The sequence below is a fragment of the Notothenia rossii genome, assembly GCF_949606895.1.
Source record: "Notothenia rossii genome assembly, chromosome: 6".
NCBI classification, from domain to species: domain Eukaryota; kingdom Metazoa; phylum Chordata; class Actinopteri; order Perciformes; family Nototheniidae; genus Notothenia; species Notothenia rossii.
This window is the reverse complement of record NC_136909.1, coordinates 77,097,590-77,118,287: the sequence shown is the minus strand read 5'-3', so window position 1 is coordinate 77,118,287 and position 20,698 is coordinate 77,097,590. Positions and strand designations below refer to the sequence as shown.

General features: G+C 39.6%; 3 protein-coding genes across 8 annotated transcripts in view; all 3 read right to left on the bottom strand.

Annotated features, from left to right (window-relative positions):
* Nucleotides 1-8,311, bottom strand: part of ctbp2a (C-terminal binding protein 2a) — a 67,919-nt gene extending 59,608 nt beyond the window's left edge. The window contains exon 1 of one of the 5 annotated variants that reach the window (XM_079688370.1): nt 8,194-8,311. The gene's annotated coding sequence lies outside the window, so the exon portion shown is untranslated. Of the gene's footprint in view, nt 1-1,706; nt 1,727-6,579; nt 6,831-8,193 lie in introns of those variants that run through there. The other 4 variants (XM_079688376.1, XM_079688375.1, XM_079688369.1 and 1 more) reach the window with 4 other exon arrangements.
* Nucleotides 8,312-12,768: 4,457 nt separating this feature from the next.
* On the bottom strand, nt 12,769-15,860 carry tex36 (testis expressed 36). Its single transcript, XM_079689851.1, has 4 exons — nt 15,727-15,860; nt 15,484-15,624; nt 15,229-15,303; nt 12,769-15,121 (listed from the first exon to the last, which is right to left on the bottom strand). The coding sequence occupies exons 1-4, from the start codon at nt 15,775-15,777 to the stop codon at nt 14,801-14,803; spliced, it is 588 nt and encodes a 195-aa protein (XP_079545977.1). The 5' UTR covers nt 15,778-15,860; the 3' UTR covers nt 12,769-14,800.
* Nucleotides 15,861-16,637: 777 nt separating this feature from the next.
* On the bottom strand, nt 16,638-20,309 carry LOC307044191 (autophagy-related protein 16-1). 2 transcript variants are annotated; one of them, XM_079689261.1, is made up of 7 exons: nt 20,039-20,309; nt 19,893-19,956; nt 19,689-19,773; nt 19,411-19,484; nt 18,256-18,507; nt 18,042-18,163; nt 16,638-16,917 (listed from the first exon to the last, which is right to left on the bottom strand). In XM_079689261.1, the coding sequence occupies exons 1-7, from the start codon at nt 20,124-20,126 to the stop codon at nt 16,871-16,873; spliced, it is 732 nt and encodes a 243-aa protein (XP_079545387.1). In that variant the 5' UTR covers nt 20,127-20,309; the 3' UTR covers nt 16,638-16,870. The 2 variants fall into 2 exon arrangements, with proteins under 2 accessions (XP_079545387.1, XP_079545388.1); XM_079689262.1 differs by having other exon boundaries at nt 20,054-20,309.
* Nucleotides 20,310-20,698: the final 389 nt, after the last annotated feature.

Genomic DNA, 20,698 nt, shown 5'->3' with positions numbered 1-20,698 from the left:
AGTCCAGAATGGAGGAAGCTATCATGACTTATTGTTACCAGGCTTTCCTGGTCTACATTGCAGGGTTCAGACGAGAAACGGTTTTTGTGTTATACAGGTTACTCGATGAATAAGGCAATTATTGATTCATAACATATTTGCTGCAACATGATCAAGTAACCTGACAGACTACATGACGAATCAATGCTGGCCATCTTTAACAATCAGCGTATCTACTGTATGAGGAAACGCTTGGGATATATTTCTTGGAACAAGATTGTAGATACATTTTTACATGTATGATGCTGGTTGTCTTGTGTTCAGAAAGTCTTTAAAAAGGAAGAAAAACAACTGACCTTTTCTCTGTTTCACAATTACATGTGCAGCACCAACAACATCCTTATCACATCAATGCTCTTTTGCTTCACCAATGTTACATTTGAAGAGTACTTTTTAGAAATCCAGAATTGCACCGATGACATCCTACTTCTTTCCCCTTAACTACAACTTTGCCTGAACAAATGAAACAATAGCTTAGTCACAGATAAGTGACTCAAATTCTGACTCAGCTATTGACATCATTAATTTAAATTTGTCCATACAATCTCAAAACTAGAGCGCTAGCAGGGCTCTGAGAGCAGAAACTTCACGAGTAGGTCAAAGTCCAGTGAGAGATCCATAGCACTTATGGCGAACAAACAGCTCATAATAAACCAAGGTGTCTCAACGCCTCACTACAGGGCTGCCGAGCCAGAGCCCCAGGGGCCACATCTGAGATGAGCAGCCTACACAGCATCAGCAAGCTTGTAAAACAAGCTGTTAAACTTTATCTGCATCATAACCGTCGTGATAATATACCACAGATGCCAGATTGGAAGAAAAAAATGTTTTCCCTGAGGTTTGTTTATCTGGATACAAGTCCATTCTCTGTGCCTCTGTGTTGAGAATCTCAATGCTGCCATAAAGAAAAGTGATAATTTTTTTTTTAAACTTCAGACTCCACATAATCAGTTAATAAAATGAGCTGATGCACCTTTCAGATATATTAGAAGCAGCACTCAGACACTGTGCATGCATACTGAAAGTGTACTGCACTACTCCAGATTCAAACATCCTATTAGCCTGCACATTCACAGAGCCATTAGCATTTAAATATGCAGGAGCTATGCTCCTTTCAAAATGCCATTTTTACTCTGCTGCAAGGAGAGTTCTCCAGTTGTCATAAACAACTTTTTTTTGTATCATTCAAGGACCTTTTCAAATGTCAGGGCCAATCAAACACAACACGACAGGTCTCTGGGTGAAGAGAAAAAACACCACGCAGAGGGCAGAGAAGAAAGGCAGACTTATCATGCATATTCATGTGGCTGGAAGGTTCAATGACTGCTGTCTCTGAGGATTGTGAGGAGTGGCAAAACAGTTTGTGTTGTAGGAGACAGCTGCAAAGAAAAGTAAGCTTTTAACTATCCCCCCCCCCCCCCCCCCCCATCACCATGTCCAAATGTCAATGTCAAAGCCCCACAATGGGCAAAGCTCTGTGTGCCCACAAGTGAATCCCAAAACCCCAACACCAACTCTTTTCCCCCTTTTCTCCCAGTCAGCAATTTTGGGCCGAACGTTTTCTCTGTGAAGTGGTGCTCAGCAGAATGGCAAACAAACAGAGCCATCCCTCCCCTGGCCAGGGCCCACTTCAGCATTGCAGACATCTCTTTCACTTTATAGCTTGCCTCACATCAGCAGGATGGATCCTCCTGACACAAGTCTATGTCAGCTGGACTGGAATATGGGCTCTGCAGAGACACAATGGACCCCTTCCCCCTCCTCCTCATGCCCACCTCCCTCCTGAGACGCTGAGGCAGGAGTGAGCGAGAAGGAAGGAAGAAAGAAAAAAAAAAAGAATGAGGAACTAAATCACAATACATAGCTTGTACTTTCAGAGCTGCACGCCCCACTAGTATCTTCCTCTCTATCCATTTCTGTCTTTCTCCCTTCTTCACTTCCTGCCGCTCTTCATTACTCTCTGTCTTTTCTCTCTAGCTACAGCAAGGCACAGTCACCCAGGAGGACATTATTAGCTGTCAGCATTAACAACCAGCGTAGCAGCAGCAACAGCAGCAGCAGAGTTGGTTTCATAACAATGCTCACAGAGAGCCTCTTCTCTGCCCAGAGAGAGGAGCAGGCAGTCAGGACAGCCTGCTGCGTGCAGATGGTGCTTTGTCTCTGCTAGTTCCTACTAAAGTGACACGCAGACACAAACGCAGGCACACATGTACATGCACACATAGTTGGAAGAGGGTGCCACTATTCATTCCTAATCCTCTGTGGTTTGCATGAAAGTTAATGGCAGGTGTTTAAAGCTCTGGCTTTGCCAAGTGAAGGAAGGGGAGGTGAGTGGGAGAAGATCAACTCTCTTTTTGTCCATGCTGGCAAAGAAACATACACATGCGTTTCCATGTTGGAGAGCGAGTGTTTTACATCCCTATTAGATCTGAAAACGACGCCCCTTCATACACCCCCCCCCCCCCACCCCCTCCCAGCTCGATCTATCTCCGGAATAATATCCATGCATGCAGTTGAGAGCAATTAGGACTTCTTTGGAGGAAAATAGCCAGTCATTAAGGAGGAGCAGGGACTCCAGAGTTTATGCCAGGTGGGAGGCTATTAGACAGCCAAGTGGTGTGAGCAAACTCCCATGGTCATAAATACAGGGAACAGTAAACATTCTCCACTGCAGCCAAGCGCTTTTCTCCAATAATATAATGAGTTACTGATTTAGAGAAATGCACATGTATGCAGCCACAACATACTGTACCAACACTCACAGTACTTAAAGGTGGGGTAGGTAAGTTTGAGAAACCGGCTCGAGATACACTTGTTGTTATATTCCATGGAATGCTCTTAACATCCCGATAGCAATGAATATCTGAAGTGCTTTGACAAAAAATCCATTAAAACATTTCATCTGTGGAAGCCGTAATACTGTAAAAAGCACGACCAATCATTTTAGCCGGCCCGGCTAAAATAACTAGATGGCCTACCTGCCTGTCAGCCTTCCATCTGTGCACAAACCTATCTCGTGCCCTCATTGGTCATGTACGCGTTCGTGTGTGTTGGAGGAGGGGCTCTGTAAGGAAGTAGCAGATTTCTTCCTAGCGCACTCCAGCTGGTCTCTACAAAATTACCTACCCCACCTTTAAAGGCTACAGTCATTTAAAATGTAACAGTGTGACATGTCAACATGACTTTATCTACAAAAAACTAAACTTTTACATTATAGAACTGACAGTTAGTTATTGATTAGTTGAGCAATTAGTCAATGACCCAACAATTAATGGACTGCAATTTGTATAATCAAACATTTGAAACATTTACTTGTTTCACAATGTCATGTTTGCTGCATTAATAAGTTGTATATTATTGTAAATTGAAGATATATTTAATAACAGGACAGACAAAACCAGCAATTTGCAGACGTCACCCTAAGTGAAGTGATTTGTCAAAAACATACAGGATCCTAAGATGTGTGTTCTTCAATAACACATCAATGTCTTTTTTTAACTCAAAGAGAACATTTTTCAAAGATATAAGATCTTAAAGAATTAAGATCAAAGCTTAAACGTAATTTTCTCCACAAGCTGCAACACTGAATAAGCCTCCAAGCCATTTAGCACCAACATTGATGCAGAGTTGGTCAGATTTAACAATCCAAATCTAATAAAAGCAACTCAGTTTATCCCTTTGGTTTTAGTATTCAACATTTGGCCTCAATGTGCAGGTACAATTGAGCAGTTTTATGTTAGATTGTCTGAATTCAAAACCTTTCAAATGCAACACTGGGCTGTAATTTACTGGTTTTCTAGCCGCTGAAGCAGCTGAACAGGGAATGACTAACAATAAACCACATCATTTTGGATTGGCAAAGATTACAAACAAGCTTGTAGGAAGCCAATGTTACAGAAGCAAGCTTAAAGGCGATGTGAGAACATGAAAAATTACTTTGGCTGCACTTAAGAGCAAACTTCCCTGGAGGTATCTATTTCTCCATACTTCATATATCATATGTGTAGTACACAGAAAAAACACCTGCTTCTAGCTTACTCTTCCTAAACTGTCCTTCACAACCACAAACAAAAATGTACTCGGGGAGCTACTAAAACACAACATAGCAAGTTATAACAAGCAAGAAACAGGTGCTTGACATGTGTAGAGTGCACCAATTACACCGTAGATTTCAAAGTGTCCTCAAAGTGTTCTTTAAAACAAAACTACCACCAGCAAGCGAGAGATGCAGTACTACAGTTGCTCAAAGAATAATTGAAGAACAGTTGTTCCCTCATCATTTGAAAAGCCTCCAAAGCTCAAAGTTCTTAAGTTACAAAGTGAGAAAAATCTTTGTTTTCAACATCAAAGTCTTTATGCTTGCTCAGAAGTAAGCTTCTCAAGATCTCCTTGACAAAAATACAAACTTTTTTGAAACAGAGAACTATTGCATTATGAAACTAGGAAAAAAGCTAAATGAATTGCAATGACTGTATAAAACTCTCGAATAAAGAAAAAAAAGAATTACTTAAAAGAAACTTGATTGCAGCCACGTCAAAATCTGTTAAATAAATGCTCTGATTTAGCAAAGCAGTGTGTCTGAGTGACATCAGGCTGTACATTTGCGGCCCCTTGCAGATGGCTCGGTGTAATTTCACACCCATTACCTCCTCTCCACAATACATAGCACAATCACATGACAGTAAAAACCTCTCAAACCAACTCCTATGGGGACTTCTAGAAGCCGTTAGTGCCCTGGCCATTATGGGAATTCTCAGAAGAGCTCACAAGAGCTATTTCAGCAGCGTCCAAATTACTGTGTTAAATGGAGTATCAGGCTCTGAAAATATGATTAACCAATTGTAACTGCTTTTCCTCTGTGACTTCAAAACAGGCGTACAATTCACGGTTTCAATTCTTCTCTGCTCCTCTTCGTTATGAAGGAGTCATGAAAGCAATGCAAGACATTCTCACAAATAAACATAACATGGCATTCACTGTCCAAAGAAAACCAAGATGGTGAGCGACAGTGAGCGGCAGCACCTGTGCTTTCAAAAACCATCATCTCTCCCTGCATCGATGCACTTGCTCTCCCAGCTTGCCTCTCTCCGCTATCCGGCGTGTTATAAAACAGCAGAAATGCACAAATGAGTCCCTACACAAGCATGTTGTGCAGCAGATCAGACATGTTCAACAGTGCTCTGTACATGAACAAATCATGTTTGTAATCACAGTACACCGACTCCACCAGTCACCAGGGAATATCTGTTCAGGCAAATGAGACTCCAATACAAACATATGCACACACATACGCCAACATTGATAGCTACCATCAAGCACAAGCTGTATGCATGGAATCATAAATATTAAAGCGTTGGTTTTGCATTTTCCTGGCATTTTCCACCTCGGAGATAAATCAAAAAGCCTGATAGGAGCTGCCATGTACATTGCAATGCTGCCTGGGAAGCATCTCCCTAGGGAGGCCAGCTTTCATATCTGAACACATGCAGGCGTGAGAGGAAGTTCTACCCCCAGCGGAGTTAAAGGCAACGGATGAGGGGAGGGATAGGGAGAGGCAAACAAGAATGGGGGGTCTTGTTGCAGGTGGGGAAAGTGAAATCCCAATGACAAAACTTAGCAGTGCTGTCGCCGTTACGCCATCAGGTATGTGCTTGTGATGTAAAAGACACTATGATCTGTTTTTGAGCTGATCAAATGTTCTAATCAACATTAAAGGCAAGAATATGTCTCTGAAAGTGTGTAGGCCAAGGCCTGCATATCATTAACAAAAGGCCTTTTCTCTGTGGGCAGGCTCCACTTTAAGTTCCCTTGCCTGTTGTGACAATGCCCACAGGGGGAGAGCAGATGTCCGTTGCCAGCAGCACATCTGCATACAGCCTCAATCCCCACCCCTCCACTGGCCAGACAATGGAGCCGCCCTCCTCCCCTTCCACTTGAATCTTTCTTCCACTGGAGCATCCAATTGCAGTAAAAAAATAACAAAACAAAAAAGAAAGGGGGAGAATAGAGACTCAATGCCGGTCGAAACTGTGATCTAAAAAAGGAATTCTCCTCCTATTTAAAGTAATATTCAGAGGTTCATAGGGATGCCTGATGGTGCACTAATTAATCACTCATTAATTAGTGTAGGCCATGAGGCCAAGTGCAGTTCAAGTGGATTTGTTTGGTATGCAATGCATGCTAGCAAGAAATGTTGCACAACACACTAGTGCCAAACTTTTGATGAAACTCTTGAAGTCTATATGTCTTCAAATGTATCTTGCAAAACAATATTGTGCAAAAAAAATGTCTCAGTGGAGCTTTAATACATTCACAACACTACCTTGTAGCTGCACAGCTCATTAGCAACTTAATAAAGCCTATTCCCACATCACTATGAAGTGTATCGGATCATGTCTACTCCCTCTCTTGTCTTGTCCCTCCTTGCTGATGGCGCAGGGACACATGGACAGCGACTCGAGTATAGCTTTCAAAACTATACCCCGGTGGAGCACACACTGACATTTGTACACCACCTTTTGCAATAATCTTGAATCCTACCTCGACTGGATGTTTACTGAGAGTTCAAACGTCGGCTTTTGGGGCTCCAGAAATAGCATCGGAGGCTACGCATTTCAAATCCGCTTGTTATCTCGGATTTAGATAATGATCCACCTTTAGATGACATAAAACTTAATCCTGAACGCAACGGGACAATCTCCGGCGCTGGGAAACGGTGCCTGCTGTCGGTTTTACGGGGGGAAGTGGCGTCGGATCTCGGTGTGCCTGGTTATCCTGCTGTTTACTTCTACGGTTCATAAACACTCCTATTCTTTTCCTCCTGCCAGAATTGAGAGGTGTGTATCAGTTTGCTTTTCCTTTTTTTTCTCTCGCTTTTTGAGTGAGGCGGAGCCTTTGCCCACTTCTCCCGCACACACATACACGCATGCACACGCGCACACATGCACGCACACACACACACACCACTTTGATGGAGATGGGACAGGGGGAAATTGCGAGAAAGGCAATTTGTGATCTGTCAAAAATGACTAGATTGTTGCTATTTTGTTATTTTTTTCTGTTAATTTCACATTTTGACCACTCGAATGGAATTGTGTGCTTCTCAAAACCTTATTCAAGCAACACTTTAAAAGGATTAAGATTGTAGCCTACACGATGTTATATATAATCAACGCGATTTGTGAGCTCATGTTTGTTTTTTTTGTAAGGACCAGCAGCGTTGTGTAAACTTGTGCTAACTTCTAAATTACTAAATTGGGCTGAACCTTCAAAACAGGAGGCGTGTCTTTGGCCAGTTACAGTTACATGTAAAGTTGCCTCAAAACTCCTGAAATAACCCCTCCATCAAAAAGCAGTAAATAGGCTAGACTGCCTCAGCTAACGCTAAATACTCAAGCATCACGTGTACAATGTAACATACTTTTTAATTTAGTTTTGTTGGCCAAGCATTATATATATATATATAATAAACCGATGCCTCGTCAAAGTGTTTATAAGACTGTCGGCTTACAATATTAGTGTTTATGAGTCAGTTGTTTCTAGTAGGTTAAGGGAGAAATGTTGCTAGCTAAAATGTAGCTAGCTAAGTTAACTTAAGAGACGCTATTTGGTCATTTAGCTAGCATTATTAGCATAGCGTTCTTCAATTTCACGTATATATTGTGTACTTTAAAACAAATTTAAATACAAAATATATACATAAACAACATTTTGTATCAAGTGTCTTATCGTGTGTGGACCAGATGTAATATAACTCTACTCTCCACGTAAACTGGTCATAAAGCAAGCTAACGTTAATTTGGTCAGTTGGCACAGTTTGTTAAAAACTATTAATGTGAGGAAAAACTTCTTAGCTAGGTAGAGCTACACTCCATTTTAACATTGTGATATTTTAATCAATCTTAACACGTGTTTAAATATGGCTTATGTGCTTGCCCTTCTTCTACTCTCTTAAAGGTGGGGTAGGTACGTTTGAGAAACCGGCTCGAGAAACATTTTGTTATATTCCATGGAATGCTCTTAACATCCCGATAGCAATAAATTAGCAATAAATTAAAAAAATCCATTAAAAAATGTAATCTGTGGAGGCCTTAGTATTGTAAAAAGCACGACCAATCATTTAGCCGGCCCGACTAAAATAACTGGATGGCCTACCTGCCTGTCAGCCTTCATCTCTCTGCACAAACTTCTCGTGCCCTAATTGGTCATGTGCGCGTTCGTGTGTGTTGGAGGAGGGGCTCTGTAAGTAAGTGGCAGATTTCTTCCAGCTGTGTATTTTCAAATTCTAACGCACTAGAGCTGGTTTCTCCAAAATTACCTACCCCATCTTTAAACGATCTTGCTGAAAAAAATAGCTAAACCATCTAGGCCTATGGGGGAAATAACATTTCACATTTTAAAGTTACATAGCCGCCTACCCCTTTTACCTTAGGCTACAGACAATTTCCCTATTTCCCAACTTAATTTAATTTGACTATCTTTAAGGCAAAGAAAGAAAACAAGGTTGATGCTGATACTGTTAATGTGAAAGAGACTTGCGAACGTATTCAAACCCCTCAGGGATATAATATTTATTTATTTATTCATGTAGTTAACTGAATAAATAAGATGTGAAAAATAACCTACCAACAGTTTTATTTACAAACTTTCAATTCAGACAGACAGAAATACGACCACCACAAATCTGTTAGATTTGGTGCTCAACTACATGTTTACTAAGTTCATTCTTTCTCTTCATGCCACAGGTGTTGATCGCAGCATCTGCAGCTGTGCCTTGATGTCATGCTTAAAACATGCAATCCGTAACCTCCCTATTTTTTTTTTAGCTCTAGTCTCTGCAGTAGAATACTTGTGAACCCTACATTTATTCACACAGCAGTTGTTGCCATGTATAACACGGTACAGATGGCATAGTTGGATTTCCTGGTCTCTTCGGTCTATGCATACATTTCCAACACTTCCAGCAAAGCTTTGAGTAGAGCTTTCAACTAAGATAAAGGAAATAACCGTTAGCAATGGATCGTACCTTCTATTCTGCATCTTGCATACCATGTGCCCCCTGTGTGTGGTCCGAGGCCTGGGGGCTGTTGGCCCTGTCCTGAGTGCATCTATCCCTGTGGTCATTTAGTCTCCAACACAATGTAACTACTGGGCACCATCCCAAACACTCCAAAGACCAACACCAGCCGACGGGGGACACCAACTGAAGCATATGTTTGCAATGGGAGCAGTGGGGATGGAAGAGACAGAGACAGACAAAAAAAATGGAATCCCTGCCGTTAGGTATAATCTCTAAGTCAAACTTTTGATTTAAATGAATGCACCCTTTTCTCCCAAATAAATAAAGCAGCAAACTCAAATCACTTTAAAACTCTTAAATATAAAGATTACTGAGCAAATTGTCCTGTATATTATTTAATGTTGTAAAATTACCGGTACACAATTGATGTAGTATATGTGTGTTTCCTAAACTCATTACCCAGGCATATGTCCCCCCCATTTCTTTCAATTTGAATGAGAGTCCTTTATTGATACAGCTTTAAACCTGTGTTTGTTCATTATAAATGTAACCTCTATAAGTAATTTAGTAAATCACCTTCCTATACTTTATTTGTCTCTGCACATTTCAAATATAAACGATGTTATGTAACTAACACCATGCTTCCCTTTTTTATTTTCATAATAGTCCAGTCAATCTATTTGTACTTTATCAATACAGCCTGGAAAACATTAAAATGTGCACCACATTAGGGTTTGATATTATGATTTGCCTTTGTTTATACAGTAGTTGTTAGAGGATGGTAGTGAACACACACACACACACACACACACACACACACACACACACACACACACACACACACACACACACACACACACACACACACCTCTAATCTCTTCACTGTACACTGGGTATTTGAGAGGATCAGTAGTGTGTGAATGCATATTTCTGCAGAGACATTATTTCTTCCCTCAATTCCTCCTGGCAGAGATCTGAGTGTTTGACCTTTTTAAAATGCAAAGCGATTCTTCTACTCCAGAGAGTGAACGGGAGGCTCATGATTGTGCTACTAAATTAGAGAGACTTAATGCAGTAACTCACAGAAAAGGAGAGCTGTTCTGCAACTGATGGAGTCTTGACTTGGTTACGGGGATACAATAACACCTCCAAGGGTTATGTTAATCTTTAAAGACGGGTTATTCTTATGCCGCTCCACTCTTTACCTCATTTGATGGAATATTTCACTGCAACCTTGAATCAGTCTCCCATGCTTAAATCACCTTGTTGCATTGGATTTCCTTATTAGTATAGCACTCTTTTGCTTTAAGTCTTTAAAATCAAACAAACTGTAAAGATGTATTCATTCGGTCCAATCATTTATCAATGTTTTAATTACCAAATAATATTTTTAATGTAATTTTAAATAACCTTGTCAATGTGGAAAACCTGACTATCTCTGCAGTGGCTTCCCTTGGGATTTTAGATAAACATCTCACATCTTTTCACACGTTTCCTTCTTGAAGTGCAGCTAATTTAACATCAACACCACCACCCGAACACTTGTGATTACCAGCAGACTAAAGTGGAGATCATGTTAAATGGAGAATTTAACAACTTTTGACACCCACTACATGCGGTACATTGTAATGGGAATCTCACAGGAGTTACATTTACAATTGATAATGATGTCAAATCGTTAAGTGTGCCATTGTACTGCACGTACCTCCTCCACTAAGTGTGTATAGAGTGAAGCAGCAGACTATCGTTTAACATTGCTGTTAAGATGACATTATATCATTATTCAAACAAAGCCACACAGTACCAGTTTGTCCGCACTAACATGTAATTATATTCCAACACAAAAAGGCCTCTGACAGAGCCTTTTAGAAAACAGGGATGCCGCCATTGGCTCATATATATGTATCTTACAAAATGCAAATTAAGAAGATATACCCCTTTGACTGGAGAAAAAGTGTGAAAACAGTTAATTAGACTTGTTGTGAGGTCTATGGATGTCTTTGTTTTCTCCCTTAGGAGAAGAACTGTGAATATATATGCAAGATGCTGACTATATAAACTGTAAATAGGGTTTGTAATCGAGCTCAGAACAGGAGGTTCTACAGCCATGAAAACAACAGCAGTCTCTATACTGCAAGCACAGACAATATCTACAGAAGGAAACAGAATTCAAGCTTGTCTCCCACAATTAGAAGACCCTTTCAAATGTAATTAACTTCATTTGTTGATACATTTTTCATCCACCTCTTTTTAGTAAAGTGTGAGAGACAGTGTAAAGAAGCAGAATCTGTGGGGCGTGTGGTCCAGCTCCTGATCTGCAAATTGGAATAGATTTATCTATTTAACTTAATAAGATTACAATGATGCTGAGGTTATGAAAGAGCAGACTAGATGAAACTAAGAGGTGGAGCTTCTTATAGTGATGAAATACTTGGTAATATTTAAGAAATGTGGCAAGCCAAAGGGAACGACTGTTTAAGCTAAGAAGTGTGTTTCAGAGTGGAGGATAAAGGGGCCATTCTTGTTGCATTAAGGTTGCCACTGCATTGTTCGTGCAAGAATAAAACAAAAGATCAGGAATCCATAATACTGATTCTGCCTTAAAAAGCTTGAACAAATAGCTAATTTCACATTAACATACGACATAATTGAAACCAATGTTTAATTGTCATTCTTATTAAACACAAGTGTGCTGCTAAATCATTGCTACAACAGCAATGCTTACAAACGGACACAATCTTGAATACAATTTTCCATTTGTACTTAACTATTCATGATCATTTCATCCATCCTTTCATAGACTATATTTTCTTTCTTGCGGGTTAGGTTTTTGAACTGACTGCTGCTTGTAGGTCTTTGTATACAACCAGCCTAATGTAATTATAATCACCACCTACACACAAATTACCATGCAAACTGTGTCGGAGGTTTAAAAATTACATGGAGGAATGTGATTTAGTACAAGAAGAGGTCTGATCTTTGAAGCAGTATTTCTGCTGCGCTGCCACAATGTCAGGTCAGCAGACCTCACTGCTTCAACATTGGAAGCAGGACTACAGCTAACAAGCTCCAAAGTACTCCATTTAAACACACATGTGTACAGTGCAAAGACACACAAACACACACCCACTGAGCTTCGTAACTGGGGAGCTCTTATCTCCACTGAACAAACTCTTCGAGTGATGGGAATGTTCTCAGGATGTTATCTTGTCCTCTGTGGAAATGAGATAGCCAGCCACCTTTATCACCACCCTCAGACTCTGGAGGGCCCCTGACCATTACTGGGACAAGGAGCACTAGGCTGCCAGGGGACAGAAACCAACTGAAAAAAAGAGACTGCCAGGAAATTAGAAGTACGGCAAGTGGAATGACTGACAGCAGATTGGAAGGGGTTTCACGCCTAGATAGTCTTAACCCAAGTCAAAGCTACTGTATGTCTTGAGGGCCTTTTTGGACAGTTGTTATTTGCAGATGATGCTGAACAAGATGAGACATAAGAGAAAGAGTCATACTGTGAGCCTTGACACCTTATTAAAAATAATGTAAAATAAATGAGAGAGAACAAATTATCAAAAGAATCGGGGAAGCTAGACATTAATTATAATTGGCACAAGAATAAACAGAAAAATATATATCAGTGAAATATGAGAATTAATTGAAACATCTCCATGGCAACTCCCTTTTCAAGTCACATCTTTAATGAATGGGTAATGGACAAAATGCACAACTTCATATTAACGTCAGAACAGATGCCAAAAAGAAGTCAATTTTGTTGGAGAAAAAGTGATTTTGCAGTGCGCACAACAGAGTATGTCAAAACAGAACAGCAGCCTTTTTTTGACACACATACACACAAACGTACGTATGTGTTCCCTGTGTTGCTGTCATTTTGACTGTCTGGCAAATCCACCTCTTGTTTTCAAAGCATTTTTTTCTCTAACAGGTGCAAAACCTCTCAACTCAACACATCAAAGAGACACATGCACCTGTGAATAAATCACAGTGAATGGTAAGAATCCAGACTAGGGCATCCTAACACCAAAGAGGTAGGATTCAAAGTGTCTGATTTAATATTCATGAAGTGCAGGGCTTTGGTGGTTGAATGCTTGTTTACTGAGATGTGTCTTTTGTCCTTGGGAGAAGGTTTGATATTCCACCGAGCAGCTGTATTTACATATACTTGCTGTTTCTTCTTTACATGATACGAAGACACACATCTCGCCTGACATGCCACATATGTTACACAATACCACATACCGGCTAATGATTGACACGCAATTTCAGTGTGCTCTGCTCTCCTCTCCCCTGTGAAGTATTAAAAGCTTTACTGCTGTTCTAACAGAGCTAATGAGAGTTTCTGATTGTGAAGTGTTGGTGGCTTCCGTGCGGAGGAGTTGTTCAAGTTGAGGCAGGTCCAAAGCAAAGGGAAGTCTGCAAACTGCACCCACAGGGACAGAGGTGGCAGACAACCAGTCAAAACCAGAAACAACCAACTGTCAAGCACTAAAGCAGAAATGTTTTTCATTAATGAACATTTCTTTCACTCCCCAAGACCACTGTGCCTTTTTTTTAAAGATGAATGTAGGTTTGATTTGACCAACAGAAACACTTAACATATATATACTGTAGGTGTCTGTTTCAGTAACATAACAAATATAGGGTTAACATAGAGCCAGTAACCCTTTTTCTTCATCTTTGTATCCCTTTTTTCTGTTTTATCAAAGGTGGTTATTACAAACCCATGCCCTGCAGCCTAGTGTCAGTCATGCACCTGCATCAAGGACTCTGTTTTTGGGCAGCAACGTGTGAAAATAATCTTGAAGTGAAATCAGAAGGGGCAGCAGTTTCCAGATGGATGACTCACAGCTTTCTTCTCTCGCTATATACAAACTGTGGGATGTAATGTCACCTTTTCTAAGTGAAACAAACTCCTACAAGGTCGGGGATGTATATGGAACAACTAATTACTAGAGCTGAAAGAAAGCATGTGAGGAAAAACCCATCTCCCCGGCATGGGTATTAAAGAAAGAAAGCAGCTGGTCAGAATGTACTCTGGAGAAAACATCAGCAATTGGAGAAAGTGGTCGGGGACACTCTTCACTTTAAGTGCTTTTCTCTGAGCAGTCTGTTATTCTCCCACGCTTTCTGATCTCTTGCAGTAGCGGCACACACACATATCCATCTTTTTCATCCCCAAGGGTGAAACAAAGCCATGCATTACGACTCAAACGAAGCTGCTCAATTTATTTAAAATGCAATAATTCAATGTCTTTATGTTGATATGCCTTAAAATAAGAATAGCTCGAATTATTTTGTACCCACCATATACTCCAAATCATGCACATTATACTGGGTCTTTGGTTGTTACATTTCTCACAGTTTGGCTGTTAAACAAATCGACATCAGAGAAGTCATGCAGACCTGCTGCCACCTGCTGGTCAAACTGTGAACTACCAGCACTCTTCACAGGGCTATAGTATAGGCTACTGTAATTCAGATTATAGTACTCTGAAATCAAGACTATGACATACCATGTGTATTAAAAATATTAGCAGGAATATCAAGTTGCACTGAGGATGCATTGTTATAACATCAAGTGTTCTTCTATTTGCTCTGTCTGCAATACAGCCCACTATACTCTAAAGCTCCCAAAACAAGAGAAAATGCTATCTGATGCTTCTGATTCAGTTCTTTATTTGACAGCTGGACCCTCTTGAAAGTCCCCCTAACCCTCTCTATGATCTAGTGTCCTACACGTTGGGGCCTGGATGGTGTTGAGCAGTTGGCTGCCAGCACTTGCAGGGTCTCTGAGACATTCAAGTCGTGTCGTCCAAACCACATGACATCCTCCAGAGCTGCCTCTGCAGCTTTCTGCTTGTGGTTGTGGGGGAACCGCCTGGTGCTGGTGGGAACATTAACAGCCTGCTTCACCGTGAAGTCAGTGTGTTGGACCGACATGTTCCCCTCGGTTTCTTCAGAGCTGCTGTAAGCTCCGTCGTGGGACAGGCAGAAATGGGAGTGTTGCTGTCTGGGATCATTAAGACTCTTCCTGAGTCCTACACCCTGAGGGATATCAACATGATACAGAAAAGAGGTGTCCTTTTAAAAGGTGGGGATGTGGGGACGGTTGTGAACCTTTTATAATGGCTGGAATCTGTCTTTGTACTTACATTACTGAAGACAGAGATGTTGTCTTTTAAGGCATTCTTGTTGTCATGGCCGGAGAAAGGATACTCTCTGGATTTCTATAAAGAAACTCAAATTGGAGAAATGGTAGGTTAAATACAAGTGAAGACACATGTCTAAAGGGATAAAACGAGGAGGCAGATTTGCTTTGATAAGAAGTGCAATGTTATTTTATCTTTCAAAGCCCTGGTCCATATACGCTGTGAAAAAACACTATACTATCCTTTGTGTAAACACACCTGCTGAGATTTCCATTTAGGAAAGCGCTCCAAGTTCAAAGCCTCAGGCAGTGCTGATTTAACCTGAGTCAGCATGATCCCAGTGCTCGTACAAGCCTCACGACTCCTTTTCTCTTTTTCTGGTGTAACTTCATGAGCAAACTGAGAATAAAATGGAAAGAAAAGCTTGTTACAAAACAAAGCAATACAATGTTATTATTTTTGTAATGATCTGATTATGTGTTGAAATGAAGGATTTCTTACCCATTTGCCACCATTACTCATTGAAGAACATCGCGTTGCACCTTTCTCCATTGTAATAGTTAGAGAGTTCACCAAGTAGTTTCAACAATACAGCACTATCCCTGTCCAACTTAACTAGTGCAAACACACTGGTGACTATGGAAACGAGCCGGTGCATGCACAACAACACAAAATGTGATCTCAATTTGCCATGGAGACGTGGAACTGGAATTCTGTCAGTAAAGGAAGGACCAATTGAGGCCGTTTTGTTTCATATTAAATTATAGCAAATTAAGTCATTATATGAACAATGTGGGATTTTTCTTATTTTTTTTTGTAAATGCGGAAAATTACCAAATGTGTTTTTAATGAGCTCTGCAGTTAAGCAACTGAGGACACATTTGAAGCCAAAATGGCATCTTTTTTTTTTAAATGACAAGGATAACACAATTGTTTCTATTTAAAGATGACCAAGCGAACAAAATTAGCATATACGTGACTTTATTTGTTACAACTCTGGATTTACAAAAACAACAATTCAATATAATATAAAATAACGTTTATTCTGGGATTTTTTTATAAGAAATGTTAATTTCTCAAAGTAATTTTTTTAATGTGTAAAAAACAAAAGTACAATCCCAGATTATTCAATTTTTTTCAAATACACTTTTGGACCTAGGAAATTAAAATGATTTTGTTTGAAATTAACATTATGTAAAAGTTAAAATAGGCCCACAGTGACTGACACTAAGCCCCGACTGTAGAACACCAGACCTTGATTTGAATGAAACTAGCATAGTTTCAGTGTGGTTTATCACCTGAGATGGTACAACTGGAGGGATTTTTAAAATCCTTTAGTGAAGAGTCTCAATGAGGTAAAATTCTACATCTGATACATTGGGAAAGAGGGATTGTAGAACAAGGAAACAATGTAAAACTAGGCAATTAAGCAAGTTTTAATCCAACAATATATTTACAGAATATGGTGGACTTCTAAATATATTTCAGTCAAATAAAACAGGAGTTATTCTTTTTGGCATTACATAATAGGACAATTATCTTTCAACTGCAAGCAAATGTAGAATAGGGAAATTCACATTGAGGTAATCGTGCTGATAACTGTCATTTCCAGGATACAGAGGGAATATTCAACTAGGGTCACAGTTTAGACATGGTTGTGTTCTGAGTGTCCCCGGTATGTATTATTAATCCCTGAGGACAGGATGAAAAACAGGTTGAATTACCTGAGGATACAATCTAGGGTCAGAAAATTGTCAAGTTCTTCAAAGTAAGGTAGGCACCAATATCGATACCGAATCTTATATTTATTTATAGCCCTAAAAGGAATAACATATAAGTATATCTAGTCTTAACATACTGCAATAAGCATGTACTCTCTCCAAGTTAGTACAATTCCAGAGAAAGTAGCAGGAATGTGACAAAAATGAGTCCTAACATCAAAATGTAGCAACAGGCCAGTTATCAACAATCATGTTTAAGCACACATACACATCAAAATGTAGCAACGGGCCAGTTATCAACAATCATGTTTAAGCACACATACACATCAAAATGTAGCAACAGGCCAGTTATCAACAATCATGTTTAAGCACACATACACATCAAAATGTAGCAACAGGCCAGTTATCAACAATCATGTTTAAGCACACATACACATCAAAATGTAGCAACGGGCCAGTTATCAACAATCATGTTTAAGCACACATACACATCAAAATGGCTGCCTCCTCAGGTGACATAGTCTGGTCCATTACTTTCATAAAGATTATGATACATTCAAGGTACGGGATGCACGCATGCTAGCCTGTCTCCTACAATATAATGTTGGGAATTGCATATTCAGTTTTGAGGGAAACATATCAACAATTTTCTGTGTGCAAAACCTTCATTTGTTTGACCCATTCACCAGGACCTTGTCTTCTGCAGACTATATATAATGACTCAAAAACAAAGAATCCTAGAGATGTGTTGCCAGCTAAAAGTCATTGACAGATATGGGGATATCATTTTCAGGAGAACAAGCAGCTATACTGTATGTGGATATGGGGCACTGAAAGGTCACTCGAGTGATTGGCTTCTGGTAATATTCTCTAAAAGCCCACTGAGTTATTTGATGAGACTAAATGAGCCCTCATCGGTGCCATTATAGCTTTGTTGATTACGATAACATTGTCTTGACCCCATCAACTAGACATCCATAATTAGGAAGGTCATTGGGATGCTCTTGATGAAAGCGCTCTTTAATTAAGAGGCAGCCATTTGTTTGCACCTGCTGCATTATGCGTTTTTATTTTGAAGAGATCGTTGATTCTTACTCTGAATCACTGATGTAGGCATTTCTGCTTCACCACACCAAGAGCTCGTCAGAATGGGAACAAACTCTTTTGTCCTTGCATTATGGAGGTCCTTCTTCAGCTGTTTGGCAAAACGTTGCCACCTAATAAAAAGCAGTAATCAGTAACAACTTAGAATCTCCAAAACTGTAGTCATATTATAATTGAAAGTGTGTAAATTCCTACACTCTTTTACCTTTCTTGTGCAGCGTTGTACTTATTCAACCTGTCTGCCTCCTCCCTCTTCTCCTCCATCCAGCGCCGTAAGAGTTCTTCTTTCTCTCTGCAGGCCTGTTCCAAAGCCTGATTTATTCCTTTCTGCTCCGTCCGCAGGGCTGCCAACTCTTTGGATTGACACTCGACGGTGTACTCAAATTCTGATAGAGTCGCCTTCATGTTGTTACTCCCTTTAGCCAGAGAAAGGGCCTCTTGGCGGAAGTGGGACACACTGAAACAGATAAAACGATGATTTACTGTAACTTTAATGACCTCATCAGGGTACTGTTAATCGAAACACTTAAGATTTTAGATTGTAAGTCACAAGTTCACCTGCTAATAATAAAGAACACCATGTGGATTAAGATAGATTTATGCTTATTCATCAAACTGTTTCTGCTTATGATATATTAACAGCTGATTGTCAAATACAGCACTAGAACACGAGGTGATTATGCAGTACTTTATAAAGTCATGCTGTTCCTTCAGTGTGCTAAAAGTAACATATTTAACACTCTTCTATTGAATGTGTGATGTAGATGATTGGATTTATTTTTTGACTATCCATGTTATAAATGTATTATCTTTTTAATTACCACACACAACCCCTATTGCAAGTCTGTCCATACTGGGAGAGGGATCCCTTCTCTGTTGCTCTCCCCGAGGTTTCCTCCATTTTTTGTGGGGTTTCTTTAACAAATTAAACTTGTCCGATGTGAGGGTCTATAGACAGAGGGTTTCGTATTTTGTGCAAACTGTAAAGCTCCCTGAGATCAATTTAACATTTTGGATATTGGGCTCTATAAATAAACTTTGATTGATTGATTGAATATATGGATCACAACATATTCTTTAAATTCAGCATTTCTTCAACTTGCCCCATGACGTCTCACAGGTTGATAGGTATTGCAAAAGTAATTAATTTCATTATTGAGTATTGAATATTATGGAAAATCAAGGCTGTTGTCACTTAAGAAAATGCTATGGAAAAATGCAATAAATTCCCCAAACCACTTTCATACTGGGCTTTAAGGTGACCCAACAAACTGCACCCAAGGATTATTTGTCTCTAAGTATTATACTCAGTTTTATTAACAGGGAGTTTACACTGATGTTGTTTTAAACTTGAAATTACCGTGACTGCCAGTACTGCAGTTCAGCCTCTTTCAAATACAGGACGGTGGTCAGGTCAGAGACGGTCTGAGAGAGCTGTGAGGAAAAGAAGCAAGAACAAAAAAATGATGTTATTGTCATTTTAAAAGTTAAAAGGCAATAGTATATTTTCTGATTAGTACTGTAGGTGCATGTCTGAGGCTTAGAACACATTCTTGTGCAACTATGCCTGCTTATTGAACTGATTTTGGGGGCTGATAATAATATGCTAGTCCTTGGATTTATCCTCATTGAACCTACCTTTTCTGCCAGGTGTTCACTCTCCCTCAGTTGGAGTTGAAGGAGTCTGGTGTCTTTCCCAACTTCACGTCCACCTCGGTCTAAACTGCAAAGACAAACCGGTGTGAAGAAATATATAAACAAATACATACAGTAAACAAGCTTTGGGTATCCAAATCGCCACAATGGTAAAATGTAAATGTAGTTAAATGCTACATTTCTAACCTTTTAGATTGAACATCATCCAAACATGTTTTGCGAAAATCAAACCGTTCCTCCATCCGAGACACTGAAAGACAGAATACACATGTCCTCAGGCTAAGACACTGGGAACATACTGCAAAAGCTAATAGAGCACATATTAAACTCACAGCTCGTGAACACACCGATGAAAGGCAGCTTCTCAGTTTGGTCTCTCTGTTGCAGTTCACCACGCACGTGATTCTTCCAGCTTCTCATTGTGATTGAAACGAATTTGTCAATCCCCAAAATGTCAACAGGTTTAATACGTTTTTGATATCCCACTTTATTTGCGTCAAAGACGATATTATTGTCAAAACGTAGCCGAAAACACAGGAATGAACTGCCTGGAAAAAAGGAACAGCTCCTCCCAGTTCAGTCAGCTGCTTCACATCCCCCCGGCTATAACCTTTGACCTGCAGGGAACATGTCTCCTGCATACACTTTATCAAAAAACGTTACTATACTCTAATCTTATATATGCATGATCCCATACATATAACAGGAGTAGGCTATTTGTGGAAGTTATTTTACTTTTTGAATGTAACTATAAAGCATGTATATTTATAATCATTATAATAACAGTAATACAAAAATAATAATAATAATAATATATTGTTTACATTTTCCCAAATATTATTTTATTTTTTAAATAATAATTAAAAAAAGCCTTGATTTTAAATGGCACAATACAATCGTTGTTGATACCTTTTGGCTAAAAGACATAACATAATAACACAAAACACGGGACCGATTAAAAAGAAATTGAAGCCGTTTGGTGTTTAATAGAC